Genomic DNA, 19930 nt, shown 5'->3' on the forward strand with positions numbered 1-19930 from the left:
ACGGCCAAAGAAGCCATCCCTCCGGACTTGGCTGTCAAGGCAATAATGCCTGGCAAACGTGTGTAGCGAAGCCCACGTCGCCGCCTGACAGATGTCCTGCAAAGGGACTCCCCGTCCCAAGGCAGTAGTAGCCGCCGTGGCCCGAGTAGAATGGGCGCGCAGCCCAACAGGAGGGTCCTTTTTAGCCAAGGAATAGCAGATTTTTATACACAAAACGACCCACCGAGAGATGGTTCGTTTGTGCACAGCTTTCCCCTTCTTAGCGCCCACGTACCCAACAAAAAGCTGGTCGTCCACCCGGAACTGTTTTGTGCGGTCCAGATAAAAGGAGAGCGCACGTTTCGGGTCCAGACGGTGGAGCCTCTCTTCCTCTTTGGAAGGATGCGGAGGCGGAAAGAAGGTGGGCAAGGTGACAGACTGCCCAAGGTGAAATGGAGTCACCACTTTAGGAAGAAAGGAGGGACGAGGCCGAAGGACAACCTTGTCCGGATGAACAGATAGAAAAGGAGGCTTTGAAGATAAAGCCTGGAGCTCACTCACCCGTCTAGCCGAGGTGATGGCTACCAGAAAAGCAGTCTTTAGAGTTAGAAGACGAAGAGGGCAATTGTGAAGAGGCTCGAAGGGAGCGCACATCAGGAATGTCAAAACCAGATTCAAGTCCCACTGAGGCATTACAAAAGGGACAGGAGGGAACGTGTGTGTAATGCCTTTGAGAAAGCGTGTAACCACAGGGGACTTGAAAAGAGAAGGCTGATCAGGAAGCCGCAAGAAGGCGGAGATGGCAGCAAGATAACCTTTCAGGGTGCCCAGGGCAGAGCCCTGCCGGGCCAGAGAAAGAAGGAAGAGGAGAACCTCAGAAAGAGGGGCGGAAAGGGGATCCACAGCCTTTGCTGTGCACCATGCCACAAATTTGTTCCACCGGCAGGCGTATACCGACTTTGTGGAGGGACACCTGGCTGCCAGAATGATATCACAGACTTCAGGAGGCAAGTCAAATGGCATCAACTGCCGCCGCTCAATCTCCACGCATGGAGGTGGAGGCTGGACAGGTTCGGGTGGAGGACCGTCCCCTGCTGCTGCGACAGAAGATCCTCCCGAAGGGGCAGACGTATCGGGGGATCGGTCAACAGACTGAGTAGCTCGGGATACCAGTATCTTCGTGCCCAATCCGGAGCCACCAAGATGACTTGGGCCCGGTCGCGCCTGATCTTCTTCAGCACTCTGGGCAGAAGTGGTATAGGCGGAAAGGCGTACAACAGACCGCAACTCCACTCGTGACGAAAAGCGTCGCCGAGCGAGTGCCGCCTTGGAAATTCCAACGCGCAGAACTGCTGACATTGCGCGTTCTCTTCGGTGGCGAATAGATCTAACCAAGGCTCTCCCCACTGCTGAAAGAGGCCTTGCACCACTTCGGAGTTCAGACGCCATTCGTGATCCATCATGCACCGGCGGCTGAGTTCGTCTGCTCTGGCGTTCAGAGAGCCCGCCAGATGTTGAACCACCAGGGTGACGCCCTGGTGTTCCAGCCATGTCCAGAGGCGCAGAGCCTCCTGACAAAGGGTCCACGACCCCACCCCGCCCTGTTTGTTGCAGTACCACATGGCGGTGGTGTTGTCCGTGAACACCTGCACGACACTTCCCCTGACAGAGGGAAGGAAGGCTTTCAGTGCAAGCCGGATCGCTCTCAACTCCAACAGGTTGATGTGGAGACGAGACTCCGCCGGAGACCAGAGGCCTCTGATCTCCGCCTCTCCCATATGGCCACCCCATCCCAGGAGGGACGCATCCGTCACTACGACATGCTCCGGTTGGGGAAGGGAGAGGCTCTTGCCCTTGACCCACTCGCGGTCCGTGAGCCACCACTGCAACTGCTGTGCAGTACCCTCCGAGATCAAGACATGGTCGGACAGGTTGCCGTGATGCTGGGCCCACTGAAACTTCAGGTCCCACTGCAGAGCCCGCATGCGCCGCCTGGCGTGATGCACTAGTAGGATGCAGGAGGCCATCAGCCCCAGAAGCCGCAACACTAGCCTGACCGAAACCCGGGATAGAGGCCGAAAGATGGGAATCAGGGCCTGTATATCCCGGACCCGCTGTTCCGGAGGATGGACCCGGAACTGCGCCGAATCGAGAACCGCTCCGATGAAGAGGAGCTTCTGAGAGGGACTCAAGTGTGACTTCGGCACGTTGATGGAAAACCCCAGCAAATGCAGGAGATCCGCCGTAGTCTGGAGGTGGGAGACGACTGCCTGGGGCGAGCCCGCCTTCAACAACCAGTCGTCGAGATAGGGGAAGACTGGGACCCCTGATCTGCGCAGATGAGCTGCGACCACCGCCATCACTTTCGTGAACACCCGAGGGGCACTGGTGAGGCCGAAGGGGAGCACGGTAAACTGAAAGTGCTCTTGGCCCACCGTGAACCGCAGGTAACGCCGGTGGGCCGGCAGGACGGGGATATGGAAATATGCGTCCTGCAAGTCCAACGCTACCATCCAGTCTCCAGGGTCTAGGGCAGCTAAAACCTGAGCCAACGTGAGCATCTTGAACCTCTCCTTTCGGAGGAAGGCATTGACGTTCCGGAGGTCCAAGATAGGGCGCAGGCCCCCCTTGCCCTTCTTGGGAACCAGAAAGTAGTGGGAATAACAACCACGACCTACTTCTGGACTCGGAACGCGCTCGACGGCCCCCTTGGCCAAGAGAGCCGAAACTTCCTCGCGGAGAAGATCCAAATGATCCCCCGAGATACGGTGGTGCTGCGGTGGCATGGCTGGAGGGGTCGTCTCGAAGGGGAGGGAGTAGCCCCTTCGGACGATTTGCAGCACCCACCTGTCCGATGTTATGGACCGCCAGTGGGGCAGGTGATGGCGAACTCTGCCGCCCACTGGCGTGGTATGGGCCTGAAAGCTCGGACTAGGAAGGCTTTGAGGCGGATGCTGCCGGGGTGGATGTGGGCTGACCACGTCGGCCTCCATTTCCGCCACGGCGGAAGCCACGTCCGCGACCGCGCGCAGGTTGGTTCTGCGGCTGGTGGCTCTGCGGACGTGAGGAGGCGCCCCTTCCTTGGCCACGAAAGGGGCGAAAAGCGGAGGTGTGCGCCCGCGGAGCCGAGAGGCCCAAGGACTTGGCCGTAGCCCGGGAGTCCTTAAAGCGGTTCAGCGCACTGTCCGCCTTCTCACCAAACAGGCGAGTGCCATCAAAGGGCATGTCCATGAGGGTGTTCTGGACATCCCCGGAAAAGGACGTGGACCGCATCCAGGCGTGGCGGCGGAGCGCCACCGTGGTGGAAATCGCCCGACCTAGCGAGTCCGTGGTGTCAAGCCCACATCTTATGGCGTGCCGTGCTGCATCCCTCCCATCGGCCAGAGCCTGGGAAAGACGCGTCCGGACCTCCTCCGGACACAGGGGCAGCACGTCCTCCACCGTATCCCACAGAGAATGGGAATAACGGTCCAAGAGACAGGCGGTATTTAAAGACCGCAGGCCCAAACTAAGGGACGAGAACAGTTTCTTGCCAAACTGCTCGAGTCTCTTGGAATCCCGGTCCGGCGGAGCGGTCGGGAAGGAGGATTGGGAAGTAGAGGCCTGGATAACCAGACTCTCGGGGGTGGGGTGTTGGGACAGGAAGCTGGGGTCGCCCGGAGCAGGGCGGTGGCGCCTGGCAACGTTCCTATCCACAGGAGGAACTGTGGAGGGCTTGGACCAGGTGCCCTGCAGAACGTCAGTGAGGGCCTCGTTAAACGGCAGCAGAGGCTCAGTGGAGCTTGCTGAGGTTTGAAGCACCTCAGTGAGGATGTTGGTCCTCACAGCCACGGCAGGCAACTCGAGCCCAAGGGCCTCAGCCGCCTTGCGCAGCACCACAGAAAATGCTGCACCCTCCTCCGAAGCCACGGTCGGAGGAGAAGTGAATCCAGCGTCTGGCGAGGTGTCCAGCCCGCTGGCCTCCCCCAGCTCATCTGCCCAGTCCTGAGAAAGCTGTGACTGAACAGCCAGAGGGTCCTCGAACCCCTCCCAGTCGCCCCCTTCTTCCGATTCCTGATAAACAGGAGGAATGATCGGAACCGGACTGTAGAGATGGTAGGTCTCTAGCGGCGTCGGATGCGGCGTCGGCGGACGCCGTGCCGGCGTCGGGTCCGGATGAGGGCTAAACTGGGGCGTCGGCGTCACAGGCGTCGGCGTCGGCGGCGCCGGTGACGGCGTCGGTGGTTCAGGCGTCGGCGCCGGTGGAGGAGTGACAAGGTCAACCGGCGTCGACTGGGGCCCAGGCATGGGCCCCGCGGGGACCTGCGGCGTCGAGACCGGAGTCGTCGACGGCGCCGGGGCCGGAGCCGCCGGCACGCGAGGTCGCCCAGTCGAGCCCGCGGGGCCCGAAGGCGCGCCAGCGGGCGTCGACGGCGGGGCCAGGCTCCTCATGGCCGAGAGGAAGGCACTGATCTCCGCCGGCGCCGCGTCAGCCCCAGGGACCGGAAGGTATGGGGGCGGACGCGGCACCTGCGGCTCCGCCGGAGCCGCGGGGGTGGAACCACTTGGACCCTCGGCCGAGTCGCGCGACCGGCGAGGGGAGTCCGAAGAGCGATGTCGCCTCTTGGACTTCTTTGAGTGTTTGGACTTACCCGACGACTTGGAGCCAGACGATCGATGGTGGCGTCGGCTAGGGCTCCGCGAGCGATCCTTGGACCTCCTCCTGGACCGGGATCGCGCACGACGCGGAGCCGAGTGGCGAAGCTCGAGAAGCTTGCGGGACCGCTCCCGCCTAGCCTTCGAAGTCAGGGCCTGACAGTCGTTGCACGACTCCGCGTCGTGGTCGAGGCCTAAGCAATAGAGGCACCGGCGGTGGTGATCGGTCACCGACATCAGTCGATGACAGTCTTCACAAGCCTTGAACCCAGGCATCCTACCGGCACCAGATGTCGACAGACAGGGATCAAAAATGATCAAAAAGATTTAGTCAAAAAAGACTAAAAGGGGTAGCTCTCCCGGATCTGCGCTTACTGGCGCGGAAAAAAGAAGAACTGACGTCAGCGCGCGAGGGCGGCGTCTAAGTACTCCGACGACGTCATCCCGGCGCACGACGCCGACGACGGACGCGGAGCCGCAGACGACGCCTAGCGACGCGCAAGGGGTATTGCTGACGAAAAATCTTCCGGATCCAGTCTGACGCCTGGGGATATTCTAAGGTGAGGAATCTAACTAACGTGTTTCTTTCAGATACGCCCCCTAAATACAGTATTTAGGGGGCAGCCCTGAACCAAGAAAGCAGATTCCTGCAACCTAAGAAGAAAAACGACGAAAGACGACGTCCATCAGAGGAGGCTGCAGAGAACAACTGACTTGGGCCCAGCCTTACCCCGCCCGTCTGCAGTTTCCGGAGATCCTGTGCCAAAAATCATCTTGTCCTGCTGCCAGCGACCTCCAGAACCCCTGGGAGGACTGACTGCCTTTATCAAAGACCGGATCTCCAGTGAACAGCAGCTCTGTTCAAAAGAAACACCAAACAAAGACTCCAAGCCTGCTGAGGTAAAAGAAATGGATGCTTGGAACCACCACTGCACCGGTCGCCTACAGCCAGAGTTCAAATGGCCCACCGGTCCCAGCGAGGTCCCCATCACTCCAGAGTCCGAGTCCATTGTGGGTTGACCCCTCCAGGACTCCCCGATGTCACCTGCAGCCTCTGCACGGAGACCCCACAAACCGCGAGTGGCCCGGTAAGGTGAAATCCGACCTCAAAAGACACCCCTGCATCCAGCCACCCTGTGCCCTGGAGAAAGGAACCCGAGGTGCACCTACGTCCCTGAGCCCTCCAACTTACCTGCCGAGTTGTTGGTTGCTCCTGGAACTCTTCCTGGACCGAGCCTGCAGCTAAAACCCCAAAAACGAAAATCCCCATTGAAAACAACAGGGCACCCGACGCCCAAACAGCACCCTGCATCCAGCCGCCCCTGCGGGTGCACTTTGTGTGCTAAACCGGATCCCTCTTTGCCCTGAGCCTAACAGCAGGAGCTTGGCTCCCACAACCCTATGGCCTGCTCGCCAGCAGCCACCAACCGGAGGCCCCCTATCCCTCATTGGATAACATTGGCCCTCAGCACTCTGCACCCGGCCTCCCTAGTGCCGCTGAGGGTGTTACTAGAGTGCATCCTTGACCCTGGGGGACCCCTGTGTCTACCCCCAAAACCTCAACTCCCACTACCAAATACTTACCTCAAAACCTATAACACTATTTTCCTCCATAGGATAACATTGACTGTTTTTCTTGGAAAAGTTTGTGTGGAGTTTGAAAACCTACAGAAATTCTTAAAAATTGTACTATTTAACCAAAACGATTTTACTTACCTGTTTACAGGAAAATGTCCCAGAGTAGTATCCAGGCATACTACTCCAAGTAAGGAAAGTAATCTAAAAAGTAACCTACCTGGTGTTTTACTGAAAAGCCCATTCAAGTCTATGTACTGTATTTACAAAGTATTGCATTCCTCTGAAACCATACTGCAAGTCAAAACAAAGTACATATACAATTACAAATTCAAACTGTTTACAAACTGCATTACTACTGTAAAGTATTTATTGCTTAAATGTGCCAGGCTTGCTTGGTTCTAGAAAATAAAATAAAGTATATTTCTATACAAAAACAATTGGTCTGGAGTTCAGTATTTGAGTGTGTGGATTCATTTGCTGACTGAGTGTACAACAAATGCTTAACACTGTTCTCTGATACTGCCTTACTGCTCGACCACACTACCTCAAATAGAGAGTGAGGTGCCATCTAACTTTACCTCTGCCTACCCTTTAGGGTTCCACTGAACTCTGTGCACACTATACCTCACTTTGGTATAGGATAAACAGAGCCAGCTTCCTACACTCGGACACAGAGATGTGTTCTGCTTCCTCTTTTGGCTCCTTGAGCATGGAACTCTTCTCGATCGGAATCTTCACCAAAGATGTCCAGTGCAGAGCCGCTTTGGTGTTGCATTTCGTGACGTCGAGCCCTACGATCACGGAGCGTCTTCTTAGAGCGAAATTATTGGCACGCGTCGCAGTCCTGTTCGTCGTGTTCCTGGGATAGACACAAATTGCACACTTTGTGCAAGTCGGTGCATCGCAATTCACATCCGAACCCGATGGTGGAAAACTACAATCTAACAATGGAGTCGATGCCCATGCACACTATCGACGAAAGGAGGAGTCACCTACCTCGTGAATAGGAAATACTTCTTTGAAGAAAAACAAAGTGCAAACATCCCGACCCAACACTAGATGGCAGGCTATGCAAAGCATGTAATCTACAGCTCACATTCCTCGAACACAATGTTTTTGTTTTGACCAGCGTGCAGTGTCTAACAGGATCTTTTGGGTGAAGAGCCCAGTTTGCAGAGTGGGGAGGATCTGCGGTTAGATAGATTCTCTACCAGAGAAGGCATTACGTAAGGTAAGTAGCTTGTTCTTTTTGTTCTTCTGATAGAGACTTCTAACCGCAGATTCCTCACCTCAGAATAGATGCCCAACTAATACCCCCCCTTCCCCGCACCACCAGAGGTGGGTCTGTGAACTGGCTTAAACCACAAAGTCCTGGAGGACCGAATGGGTGAAATGCTTATTGGCGTACCAGGCTGTCCAAGCAGTAGTGCTTTAAAGTATGTTCACATGGCAGCTGGTCAGATGTAAAGGACAGGTATCCTGTGTTCTAACACAGTAGTGTATCCTGTGCGCTAACAGTAGTGAAGGCTTTGGCCCTAGTGGAGTGAGCCCGCAAGCCCTCAGAGGGTTGCTTCTTTGCTACTGCGTTGCAGATTTTTATGCAGTGTACGATCCATCCGGTGATGGTCCGTTCTTGCACAGTTTTGCCCTTCTTCGTCCTGGTGAATCCACCGAAAGTCTTTGGTGCGATCAATATAGGAGAGCTCTCTCTTAAGGTCCAAGCGATGGATTCTCTCCTCATCTTTGGAAAGGGAATATTCTAACATGAGGAATCTGCAGTTAGGCGTCTCTATCAGAATCTTACATTTTGCAATACCATACAATAATCTTCATATGTTCAACGTTTTCTAGATAAGAAAAGACCAAATTCTGAATCGTGACCAGGACTCATCTGATGAACCCCATCCATTTTCTGCTTCGGTTCGTGGTCGCACTCCAAACACCGAAGGCACATGAGGTGCGGGTCCGTAACCAACATTTGCTACAGGAGTCGCAAGCCTTGAAGTCGGTTCGAGGACGGGACACCCCTACGTGCACCAGGAGTCGAATGACTCGAATATATGCCAGCAAAAAGAGGCAAAAAGTGACTCAAGGTACCGCTCTCTCCGGATGTGTGCTGGCTGGCGCGGAAAAAGAAAGACAGACATCTGCGCAGGGGTGGCGTCTAAGTAGATACCGCAACGTCATTTCAGTGATCACAATGCCAACGATGAATGCAGAGTCGACCGACGCCACCTACTGACGCACAGTGGTACTGCTGAAGAAAAATTCTCCGGATCCATTCTGACGCCTGGGGGTAATTCTAAGGTGAGGAATCCATAAGAACAATTGTTACTTACCTGTCTCTTTCTGATCAGCCAATCATCCACATACGGTTAACAAGTATGCCTGGTCTATAAAGGTGAACCCTATCCACCTCTTGGTGAAGACCGATGGGAATGGAAGACCATATATTGGTTATACCCATCGCCCCCCTCTGTACCCACCACCAATATTAATATCTTTGAAATATGCTTTCTGAAGATTCAGAGATATCATCAACTCCTGACCTTTAAGTACCTAAAGAAAATGCTAAAAGGTAACAATTTTATATTTTTGTTTAATCAGATACCTGTTTAAAAACAGATTGAGGATCAGGAGTTAACCTTTCCATAAAGCTATAAAACATCTCACGTAACACCATTCTTCCAACTCTTCAAAGGGGGCACTAGTTTCATTTGTGGCTGGCAGCAATTACAGGGAGGGTTGAATCACCAACTTAAAGGGAGTGAGTGAATACCCCAAGAAAATTATTTACAAGACCTTCTGATCCAAGCCAACTCCTTCCATTTCACGAAAGAGTCCAACAGTTGTCTCTCAGTGGGCATGAAGAGTGACAGCTGGACCAAGCTCTTAAAATCGTTTTTGATAATAGGCTTGAGAAGCAAAGCGTTGTCTGCATCTGCCTGCTCTCTTGCTTCTGTGGACTTGTATATACCATTGAGTAGGAGGCTGTCATTACTGAGTCTCCTGACCTGCCAGCACTATCTGCGAAAGCTTCAAAATTCTGGAACTGCAATATTTTTTTGTGTGGCTCTCAGCCGATTCTATATAAAGCTTCCCATGGCACTGTTCACTTCTTTCCAAAAAGATGCTGCCTACTGAAAGGCATGCTGTCAAGCCTGGCCTCACTATGTGCAAAAGACTCATGGCATTTGTTCAGGTATGGCCTACAAGGACTACAAAGGCTCAAACAGGTAGTTCTACTGTATCCGGGCAAGTGGGAAAGGATTGCTTGCCACTAAGAAGCTGTGACAATCAGACTTCAATATGGTTAAGAACATGTGGTATGCCAGTTCTACAAAAGATGGCAGTATATCAGACATGGAAAAGCAAACCCCGTTGGACAACCTGAAGGTCCCATTGCTCCAAGGTGATCTCTTTCCATTTCTGAGAAAATTATGAGAGCTGACCCCTAAACCAGTGTCACAAAATAATTTCAAGAAATCCTAAATGTTTCCACTGCTGAAGCCTTAGTCTCTGCAAGGCTCAACATGCTAAGGTGGAGTCATGTGGGTCTTCTGAAGAAGTCTGTCAAACTCGTATACTGCTACTTGCACTTATGGGTTAGAGAGGATAAATTAAAAGCAAAGCACAAGCAGCAGATCTAGTCTATTTAACTTTTTACACTGATTAGTTGGTTTGATTAGTTGGTCCTTTTGCTCAATTAACAGACAACAGAAGGCATATCCAATATCTGTGCTTGACATAGAGCAAAGTTAGTTGACCTAATTGAAGTAGGTCTGCGAAAAACAACCTTAGCAACATCAACCAATCTCCAGTAGACCTGAAAAAGAAGTTCAAAGGAAGGATAGAAACAGCTATAGAAAACATCTCGCATAGGAAGTGGGAGTGCTCTGCCATTAGGCAAGCCATACCTATACCCGAATGCCATGCTGCCAAAATGAAAAATCATTTTAATTCAAGAGTCCAACCTCTTGAATTCACTCTCTGGATGAACAGTCACAAAAGAGTGTCTCAATTTAGAAAATAATTCCATAAAAACTTAACTCTCAGATGTCAGAAGTGCTGACAAGAAAAAGACAGACCCATAGGAGTTAATATAAACTTCCTAGTAGTATGCTGAGACACAGTTGCAAATGTCTGCCAAACTACCTTCACAGAATAAGCCACAGCCTTGTTAAAACGGAGGACTGACCAGACAGACTGTTAGTCAGAAAGAATTAGATTCCTTGTTGATACAAATTCAGATAAATCTAATATCTTGAACACTTCAAACTTCTTAGAATGACATATCTTAAGCAGATATATGACCTTGCTGCACTGGCATTTTCGATGTTGCTGTTATCCAGGCCAATTGCATACTGTAAAACCAAAACAAACCTTCAGATTATTTTAGGCAGTACATTCTCTTCCTTACTGGCACGATCACCATTTAGGAGATATTCATCAAAGCCAAAGGATACAAATCACCCAAAACATCCCGGAAACGTTGAACAGACTCTCCCGATGAACAAGTTACTTACCTTCTGTAACGAATTATCTGGTAGAGAAAATATCTAGCTGCAGATTCCTTACCTTTGAATTCCCCCAGGCGATCCAGAAACGTTTGCATGAGCAGTACCCCTGCGTGCCGTCGGGTGGCTGTGTTCAGCTCTGCTTGACATAATCGGCATTGTTAGAGTCTATTATGATGCCACAGTCACATCTATAGGGCACCACCCAGGTGGTGTGCGGACGTCCGTTACTTTTCCATAGCAGTAGTGCAAAGCTATGAAGCAAACTGATGTGTCTCACAACCACGGCCCTGAAAAGGGAACAAACCTAGCCCTAGCAAATAAGTCGGCAGAGCGGGAAGGCATAAGTAGGTCTGTAAGGAATCTGCAGCTAGATACTGTCTCTAGCAGATTATGCATTACCGAAGGTAATTACCTTGTTCATCTGATGGAGACTTCTAGCTGCAGATTCCTTAGCTTTGAATTAGATACCCAAGCCATAGCATCCTGGCGGTGGCCTGCGGACAGATTTTCTACATTAAAAAGTCCTGCAGGACAAACTGTCAAAATGCCCGTCTCCGTGGACCTGACTGTCCAAGCAGTAGTGGTAAACGTGTGCAAAGTGGCCCATGTTGCTGCCTGGTAGATGTCCAGGACTGGGACACCCCGACCCAACACCGTGGTTGCAGCTTCTCCCCTGATGGCATGGGCCTGTAAGCCTTCAAAAAGCGGCTTCCTAGCCAGAGCATAGCAGATCGTGATACAGATAATGATCCAGCACGAAATGGTCAGTTTCTGCACTGCCTGACCTTTTTCAGCTCCCAAGTAACCCACAAAGAGTAGGTTGTCCACCCGGAACTCTTTTGTGCGTTCTTTTTGGGTCCAGATGGTGGAGATGCTCTTCTTTCTTAAAGGGGTGGGGGGGTGAGTAATAAAGGTGAGCAGCCTGCATGATTCACACAGATGGAATGGGGTCACCATTTTTGGGAAGAATAAAGCACGGGTGCGAAGCACCACCTTATCCACAAACATCATCACGTAAGGAGGCTTGCACGACAAAACCGGTTACTCACTCACCCTCCGGGCAGATGTCATCGCGACCAGAAAGCAGTCTTCATGGTATGCAGCCGAAGGAGAGAATTATGTAATGGCTCAAAGGGAGCACACATGAGAAATGTGAGGCCAAATTAAGTTCTCACTGCGGCATGACAAAGGGAATAAGTGGCAACATATGTACAAGCCCTTTTAAGAACCCATTTACAATAGGGGACTTGAATAAAGAGGGTTGGTCAAGCAGCTGCAAGAAAGCGGACAGAGCAGAAAGATAGTTTTTAGAGTACCCAAAGAGAGCCCGAGACGGAGAAGCAGAAAGAGGGTCAATTGACCTTTCTGATCAATATTTTACACATTTTTGCTAACGGCAGGCGTATACCGTCTTAGTGGTCGGCTGCCTGCAACCAAAATAACATCACATATTTCAGGAGAAAGGTCGAAAGCTGTCAACTGCCGCCGCTCAATCTCCATAAAAGGAGGTGAAGAGTTGACCGGTTCAGGTGGAGGACCCTCCCCTGCTACTGCAAGAGAAGATCCCCCCAAAGGGACAGTCTGATCGGAGGATCGACGCTCATTCGAAGCAGCTCTGGATACCAGACTCTCCAAGACCAGTCCAGAGCCACAAGAATGACTTGAGCCCAGTCGTTCTTGACACAAGAATGAATTGGGCCCAGCCGTTCTTGATCTTCTTGGGAACTCTGGGCAGAAGAGGTATGGGAAGGAAGGCATACAAGAGGACTAAGCTTCTCTCTAGACAAAAAGCATCGAAGAGCGATAGCTGCCTTGGAAACGCCAGCATGCCAAACTGCTAATATTGCGCGTTCTCTTCAGAGGCAAAGAAATCTAACCAAGGCTCTCCTCACTGCTGAAAGAGACCTTGAGCCACCTCCCAATGGAGATGCCATTTGTGATCCATTGGGCATTGATGGCCGATTTTGTCCGCCCTGGCGTTCAGAGAACCTGTCAGGTGTTGAACTACCAGGGCTATGCCCTGCTAATCTAGCCATGTCCAGACCCCACCTACCCTGCTTATTGCAGTACCACATGGCGGTGGTGTTGTCCATGAAAACTTTCACTAACTGCCCCTTGACAGAGGGAAGAAAAGCTGTCAATGCCAAGCGAATCACCCAAAGCTCTAACAAACTGATGTGGAGCCTCGATTCCACAGGAGACCAGTGTCCCCTAATCTCCACCTCTCCCAGATGTTCGTCCCATTCCAGGAGTTACGCATTTGTCACTCCTGTGAGATCTGGTTGGGGGAGGGAGACGAGACTGCCTCTGACCCAATCGCTGTTCATCAGCCACAACTGCAGGTCCTTTGCAGTTCCTTTTGAGATCTGGAACATGTCGGAGGGATTCCCCTGATGCTGCGCCCACTGCAACTTCAGGTCCCACTGCAGAGCCCGCATAAGCCATCTGGCAATATTTACCAACAGGAGGCAGGAAGCCATGAGTCCCAGCAGTCATTCTCACCGAAATCCAGGATAGAGGCTGAAACATCGGTATCATAGCCTGAATATCCTGGACTCGCTGCTCAGGAGGATAAGCCCGAAACTGCACTGTATCCAGAAAAGCTCCAATGAAAAGTTGCATCTAAGAAGGAGTCAGGTGTGACTTCGACACATTAATATAGAACCCCAGCAAATGCAGGTTTGCAAAAATCTAGAGTTGGGAGATGACAGTATGGGGCAAAAGTACCTTCAACAGCTAGTTGTCGAGATCGGAGAAGACTGGCACCCCTTACCTACGCAGATGAGATGCGACCACCGCCATTACCTTGGTGAATACCTGAGGACGCTGGTAAGGCCAAATGAAAGCCCCGTGCATTGAAAGTGCTAGTGGCTTATCCCTAACTGCAGGTAATGCCAATGGGCAGGCAGGATGTGGATTTGAAAATACGCATCCTACAAGTCCAACGCTACCAGACAGTCTCCTTGGTCTAGGGCAGACAAAAACTGAGCCAACATGAGCATCTTGAATTTCTCCTTTTTGAAGAAGAGATTGAGGGTCCGAAGGTCCAAAATAAGCAGCAACCCTTTGCTGTTTTTCGGTATCAGAAATTAGCGTGAGTAGCAATCACTGCCTACTTCTGAAATCGTAACCATTTCTATAACTCCCTAGGCCAGGAGAGCTGTAACTTCCTCTTGGAGTAATGCTAAATGATCCTCCAACAGCTGATTTTCAGTTGCCGGTAAAGGAGGAGAAAAAGAAAGAAAAGTTAAATAGCTTTCCTGAAGGATCTGCAAGACCCATGTGTCCGAAATTATGGACCTCCAGCTTAGGAGATGCTGTTGAATGCTCCCTCTGACCAGCATTAACATGGCCTTGCATAACCAAACTAGGAATGTTTGGAGGATAAAGCTGCTGAGGGCTGGGTGGCAGACGACATCTGGCTACCATTTTGTCCTTGCACAACTTAGGGAGTCCACACAGGATGGTGACTGCGATATGGCTGACGTAGTTGAAAACCCCTTCCATTGCCACGAAAGGGGTGAAAGTTATACTGGCCACGAGGTTTGACTGAGAGGCAAAAGGACCTGGCCACAGCATGAATTCCTTGAAGCACTCAAAGGCCGTGTCCGCTTTCTATCCAATAAGATGAGTCCCATCAAAGGGCATATTCATGAAGTTAGCCTGGACATCACCTGAGAAGCTAGATTGCGCCGTAAGGTCACCGTCGACACACTGCTCTTCTCAGTGAGTTAGTTGTGTCTAAGCCACACCTAATGGAGAATTCTGCTGCATCTCTCCCATTCTTCACTGCCTGGGAGAGCATGGCCCGGCCTCCTCCGCAACTGTTTCCCAAAGATGTGTGAGAAACGACTCATTAGGAAGCATGCTGTATTCACTGACCGCAATGCCAGTCTGGTAGAAGAAAACATAATCTTGCCGAGTGCGTCCAGCCTCTTGGAATCCCTATCCGGAGGAGCTGAAGGGAATGTGCGATGGGACCTCAAAGTCTGAACCACCAAGCTTTCAAGGGTGGGATGTTGACTAAGGAGTTTTGGATTGCCCGGTGCAGGGCAATGGCGGCATGCAATTGTCCTGTTCGCAGGAGCCCCTGTGGTAAGTTTGGACCACGTGCCTAGAAGAACATCTGTAAGTGCTCCATTAAAGGGCAATAGGTGTTCGGACATGGAAGTCCCAGACTGAACCACCTCGTTCAGAAGATTAGTCCTGACTTGCACAGAGGGCAGTTTCAGGTCAAGGACCTCTGCTGTTCTCCTTGCCACTAAGGCATAAGATGCTCACTATTTTGAAGCCACACAGGTGGAGAGAGCATACCAGTATCTGGGGATGTGTGCAATCCACTGGCTTCCCCAAGAACCTCATACAAGTCCAACGTTTCCAGCGGAACATCTAGTTGTTGTTCTAAAGGGTTCATAGGCCCCTCCTGATACTCACCCATGCCTGAAACTTCCTCAAAATGCACAGGAAACCACATAGAATATCTGTGCTCTGCCAGAGTCGATGCCGAGCAACGTCGATCCGACTCAGAGTTGCCGGCTAACAGGATGGGGATGGCGCCGGGGGCATCGACTTCGGGTCAGACACCTGGGAAGGTCTCGTTGGCACGATCAGCCTCGACCTGGATCTGGAATCCGATGCATGAGACCCTGCCATACCCGATGGCGTAGCACTTGGTGGGGCCGAAGGACAATCGGAGGGTTGGCCCGCTCAAATACGCGGTGTATGGCCTCATAAAATCCCTTCATTTGAGCAGGGGTCAAACCAGCTCCCAGAAATGGGGGGAGGCGTGGAGTGGAACCTGGCTCCGCTTTGCTGAACCGTGCCTAGAGCGTTGGTGCTCCTTACCCGTCATGTCCACAGACAACAGACGAGGTGAAGTTAAAGTCCGTTTGGATGACTTCTTTTTTGTGCCTCTTCCCTGAGTGTCCCAAGGACCTCGAGTGAGAAGAAGAGGACTTGGGGATCCTGGAGCAGTTCCGAGACCTCCTTTTCCTCGAACGGGATCTCAGAAGAGTAACGCTTGAACAGTGACGACTGCCGGGCCGCAAGGAGCTTCAAAGATCGCTCTTGCAAGACCCTTGGAGCCATGGCCCGGCAATCAGAGCATGACTTTGGGTTGTGGTCGCGATCGAGGCACCACAAGCAGACAAGGTGGGGGTCGGTTACCAACATGGCGCGGTGACAGGTGATATACGGTTTGAACCCTGTATGCCTAGATAACATCTTCGACACACAATAAAATGTTTTCAACAAAATGCCAAAAAAGGCCTGTCAAAAAATAAGAGACAGAGGGGTAGCTCGAGATCAGCGCTTAACCTGCTTCGAAAGAAAATAACTGACGTCCGCACGCCTGGGTGGCACCTAAATACGTAACTGCAACATCATAACCAACGCTAATGCCTTCATCATGTGGAGCTGAACAGCGCCACCGGATGGCGCGCAGGGGCACTGCTCATGCAAAAGTTTCCAGATCCAGACTGACACCTGGGGAAATTCAAAGGTAAGAAATCTGCAGCTACAAGTCTCTATCAGACATAATGTTCACTATGGGATGGACTCTTTCTCTGCAGACGTCTTTGCAGTCGGAAGAATCAGATCATTTCTAGGTTTTTTTTTTACAGACTTCACCTCTGATGTCAATGATGCAGAGTTCAGTGTCATCCTTGGCTCCAATATAGACTCCACTGCTGGTTCCTCTTACTACTCTTTTAAGATAACAATTCCAAAAGTGTCAGAGGCATCATGCCAATTGGCTGGGGAAGAGTTGAAGCTGCTAGCACAAATTGAACTGTAGAAACTCCAAAGGACTGATGGTCTGTGAGATTTGCCAATATGGCCTTTTGGAAAGGTTGAAGTTGCTCTGAAATACCACATGAGTGTGGAAAACTACTTAACAAATGTAACTTGCCCAGTATCGGAATGGGTTGAGTAGAGAAAGAGTTTGAATACTCCTTGGTGACCTTCCTTCCCTTTCTTGGATTGTCATGAGACAAAAATGAGGTAGTTTATGGTTTTAGGTTGCTTCTAGGCCCTCTGTTTAGATGTTTTTTTGTGACATATGGACTTTGATTTAGAGCCACAAACCTTAACAGAAGTGATAAACTGCTTTGGTTCCCTCTGTCTGATGGCTTTTGGATCCATCAGTGAACATAACATCTAGAAACAGTCATGAGTTATCTCTGACAACAAAGACACATTAAAAGAGTATTTGCTACGGACATAGGTAGGGGCATTTAGTGTAGGAATTAATGGCCAAAGACTTAGGAGACATACTTCCTGAAAAGACGGAAATCTGCCAAATATAACAAAACAAATGAGAAAAACCGGTCAACCCTGGTACCCGCATCTGTAGGGTGTGAAAAGAAATAGAACCAAAGTCACCAGCACTTGAGATACTCTATAGTCAATCCATTATGTCACAGATCGTAGAGTCTTGTGAATCTGCAGCTGAAGCCAAGCACCTTGACCGACTGACTGTTTAGCTTCAAAATGTCAAGATCCATTTGGTGCCCCTGGTGACTCACATAAGGGAAGTAGAATCTATTTTAAAAATGTGAGTTAAAGATAAATCCTAGGAGTTATATTTTTCTATTTCTAAGTGGGCAAGTGAGATGCCAGGAAACCAGATGAGGGATTTACCTTCATGTTGTAAGGAATGTGTCTAGTAAGATTAGAGAGAAGTAAGGAAGGTAAAAAATGTTGGTTGCATTCACTTGATGGGTGGTGGCCAATTTCAATAGTACATGCATGAAACCATAGAATTTTATTAATCTATGGAAGGAACTTCCCCCAGGATTACATGGGGAAACAACAAATCATTAAATAAGCAATTAGGAACTTGGAGAAAGAACAGCACAGAACAAAGCCTGCAGCAGTGCATCCTAGCAGACGTGGCAAGTGAAAAGGCCATGCTAGCTTGCACTCTGTATAAAAAAATACACTTCAGAGTATAAACATTTTAACATCGATGAGAAATGAACTAACAATCCCCCTACAACCTTTGTCCGTGTCTTTAGACGACTCCGCCCCATCATGGGTAACTTGCCTAGATTTGCATTCTTTGATTCAACAAGTAAGACTGTGGAGGGATGTAAGCAATGGGTATGGTGAATATCTAATGCTTAAGAATCCTCATTTATCAACTTCTCAGCTAACCAATATAAATGAAACACACAGTCTGCATCATACCTTGGTGATAAGGTTTCCAACATATGGCAGAACGCCACGTGCTGCCAGGTACACCTTCCAGTCAGCTGGCTTTATAAGCTTCTGGTAGAGTGCTAGGTACTCAGCGGCGCATTCCCCAGCAATACTCAGCTCATCCAAATAACTGGGGCAAAGACAGAGAGCTAGATTCAAAAACAATTCTTTTAAAAAAAGCAACACACTCTTGACTCAGGCCAAAAGCCTCAAATTAGCTGATCAGCTCATGTACTAAGTAAGCAATTCCACCATTACTGTCACATACAGATGCATTAGAAACACTCCTAGTTCAAGTAACATGATCATAGACCGGATTTCTCTGTAATATGTACATGGAACTGAGCACTGTGCTGAGATTTGATATGCGCACCTGGTAAGAAGGTCCAAGACCTGTTGTTTCCGGCTCGGAATGGTTGCCATGGCTTCCACAATGGTGCATGCTGCCTGCCGCGCTGCCTGGGTTGCTGGTGTAAAAAGCACCTACAGAACAAAATAATCATAAAATGACTGGGTGCAGATATCTTTAAGAACACTCCAAAGTTGGAAAAAAAGGTTTTATGTAGTGCAACCCCCATCCCAATTACCATATTCCACAACTTCAGAGCAGAAGACCTTTCACAGCAGCAGACTCAAATAATCTCCGATACAGCCATCAGCCATGCCCACAAACCTAATATCTTATCAGGAGTCGGCTGTCCTGCTACCAGGTGGTGCTCACTAGCGCATTATGGGGTTTGACTTTCAGCCCTACTACAGAACACTCTGAATGACACTTCAAACCTTGCTCCATTTTTCACTCCAATTATGGTTTTGGCACTATTTTACAGGTACATTCTCGTCCATCTAGTCCCAGATCACGTCCTAAGAATGAGCCCGGTTCATCCTATTGCTGCCAAATCGCTACAAATGTCAGTGTTGAATACACACGCCCCTTAATGACTGTCCTCGGTCTCTGCTCCATTATGCATGCTGGTACTAGTTTCTCTATTTATGTTCTTTATGTTATAACTGCAGACCTTCAGTCTTTAAATCCAAGTGCTACATTTACTCTCTAGATATAACTGTGAACTTCAGGATCTGTCTAGATGCACACAGTTGTGTTCCTCCTCGGAACTGCCAGATTTATGATCCCTGGGAGTTTAGTATTCATTGTTTTCTAAATGGTCTTCCTTCCGAGACTGCTCAAACAAAGCCTACTCCTCTGTTTTAGCTAATTTGTCGTTCCAATGCGTCATACAGATTTCAGGTTTCTTGATTCCAAGTTTCTGTTTTGCTGCTACGGTTGCTTCTGTCCGGAACCCTGTTCTGATGATAGTTTCTCTGCTCTCTAATGCTTTAGCGCCTTTGTTCCTTTTCTCTATACTGGTACTTCTGTTATTGGACCCCATTTTGGAGCTATAGCTACTTCTGTTTCTTAATTTCAGTAGATTTGTAGGTAGTGGTGTTTTGCTGCTATTCTTCTGAATATTGCAAATTCCTTGTCCTGTATCCCAGAGTTCTAGCTGCATACTTCTAATCCTTGTTACGGTTGCTTATCAGCCTTTCCTAGTTTCCTTTTGCCGTCTTGTTTTCCCTGGTTAGTTAGGTGTCATCTACCTCCTCTCTCTATTCTGTTACACTTTCCTCATTGGCCATTTTTTAGAATCCAGCCCTGCCTTTCCTGAGACCTGCCTCTGTATGGTTACTTTTCCTCTGTTCCTAAAAACGTGGTCCTTCTTTTCCTAAACACTGTTCCTGTATTCTGATCAAAATCTTCATTTCACTTTGTCTTATCTTGTTAGTGTTAAAAAACCTAGTTATTACCAGATGGTGCCACTGACTTCTAAAGCTTGGGGCCTCACATGGAGAGGCTTAAGTTAGCAAAATTCATCCATGAGGGCTGCAGAGTGTCTCCTAAGACTGAGAATAACTGTTACATGCAATACTGCAAAAAGAAATTTGTGTTACAGCCAGATTATTTTCCATAGACTACACAAACTATAATTTTTGAATGTCAGCCTTTAAAGCTTTGTACT

The 19930-nt window shown here is 49.8% G+C and overlaps 1 protein-coding gene across 14 annotated transcripts in view; it reads right to left on the reverse strand.

Moving 5' to 3' along the window:
- UBR4 (ubiquitin protein ligase E3 component n-recognin 4) overlaps positions 1-19930 on the reverse strand; it is a 1980383-nt gene that overhangs the window by 172751 nt on the left and 1787702 nt on the right. For all 14 annotated transcript variants that reach the window (XM_085609056.1, XM_085609055.1, XM_085609054.1 and 11 more), the window contains 2 exons: positions 18286-18395; positions 17901-18042 (listed from right to left, as the gene is read on the reverse strand). In XM_085609056.1, coding sequence (XP_085465182.1) covers positions 17901-18042; positions 18286-18395 — 252 coding nt within the window. The remainder of the gene's footprint in view (positions 1-17900; positions 18043-18285; positions 18396-19930) is intronic.

This window comes from Triturus cristatus, chromosome 1_2 (assembly GCF_964204655.1).
Source record: "Triturus cristatus chromosome 1_2, aTriCri1.1, whole genome shotgun sequence".
NCBI classification, from domain to species: domain Eukaryota; kingdom Metazoa; phylum Chordata; class Amphibia; order Caudata; family Salamandridae; genus Triturus; species Triturus cristatus.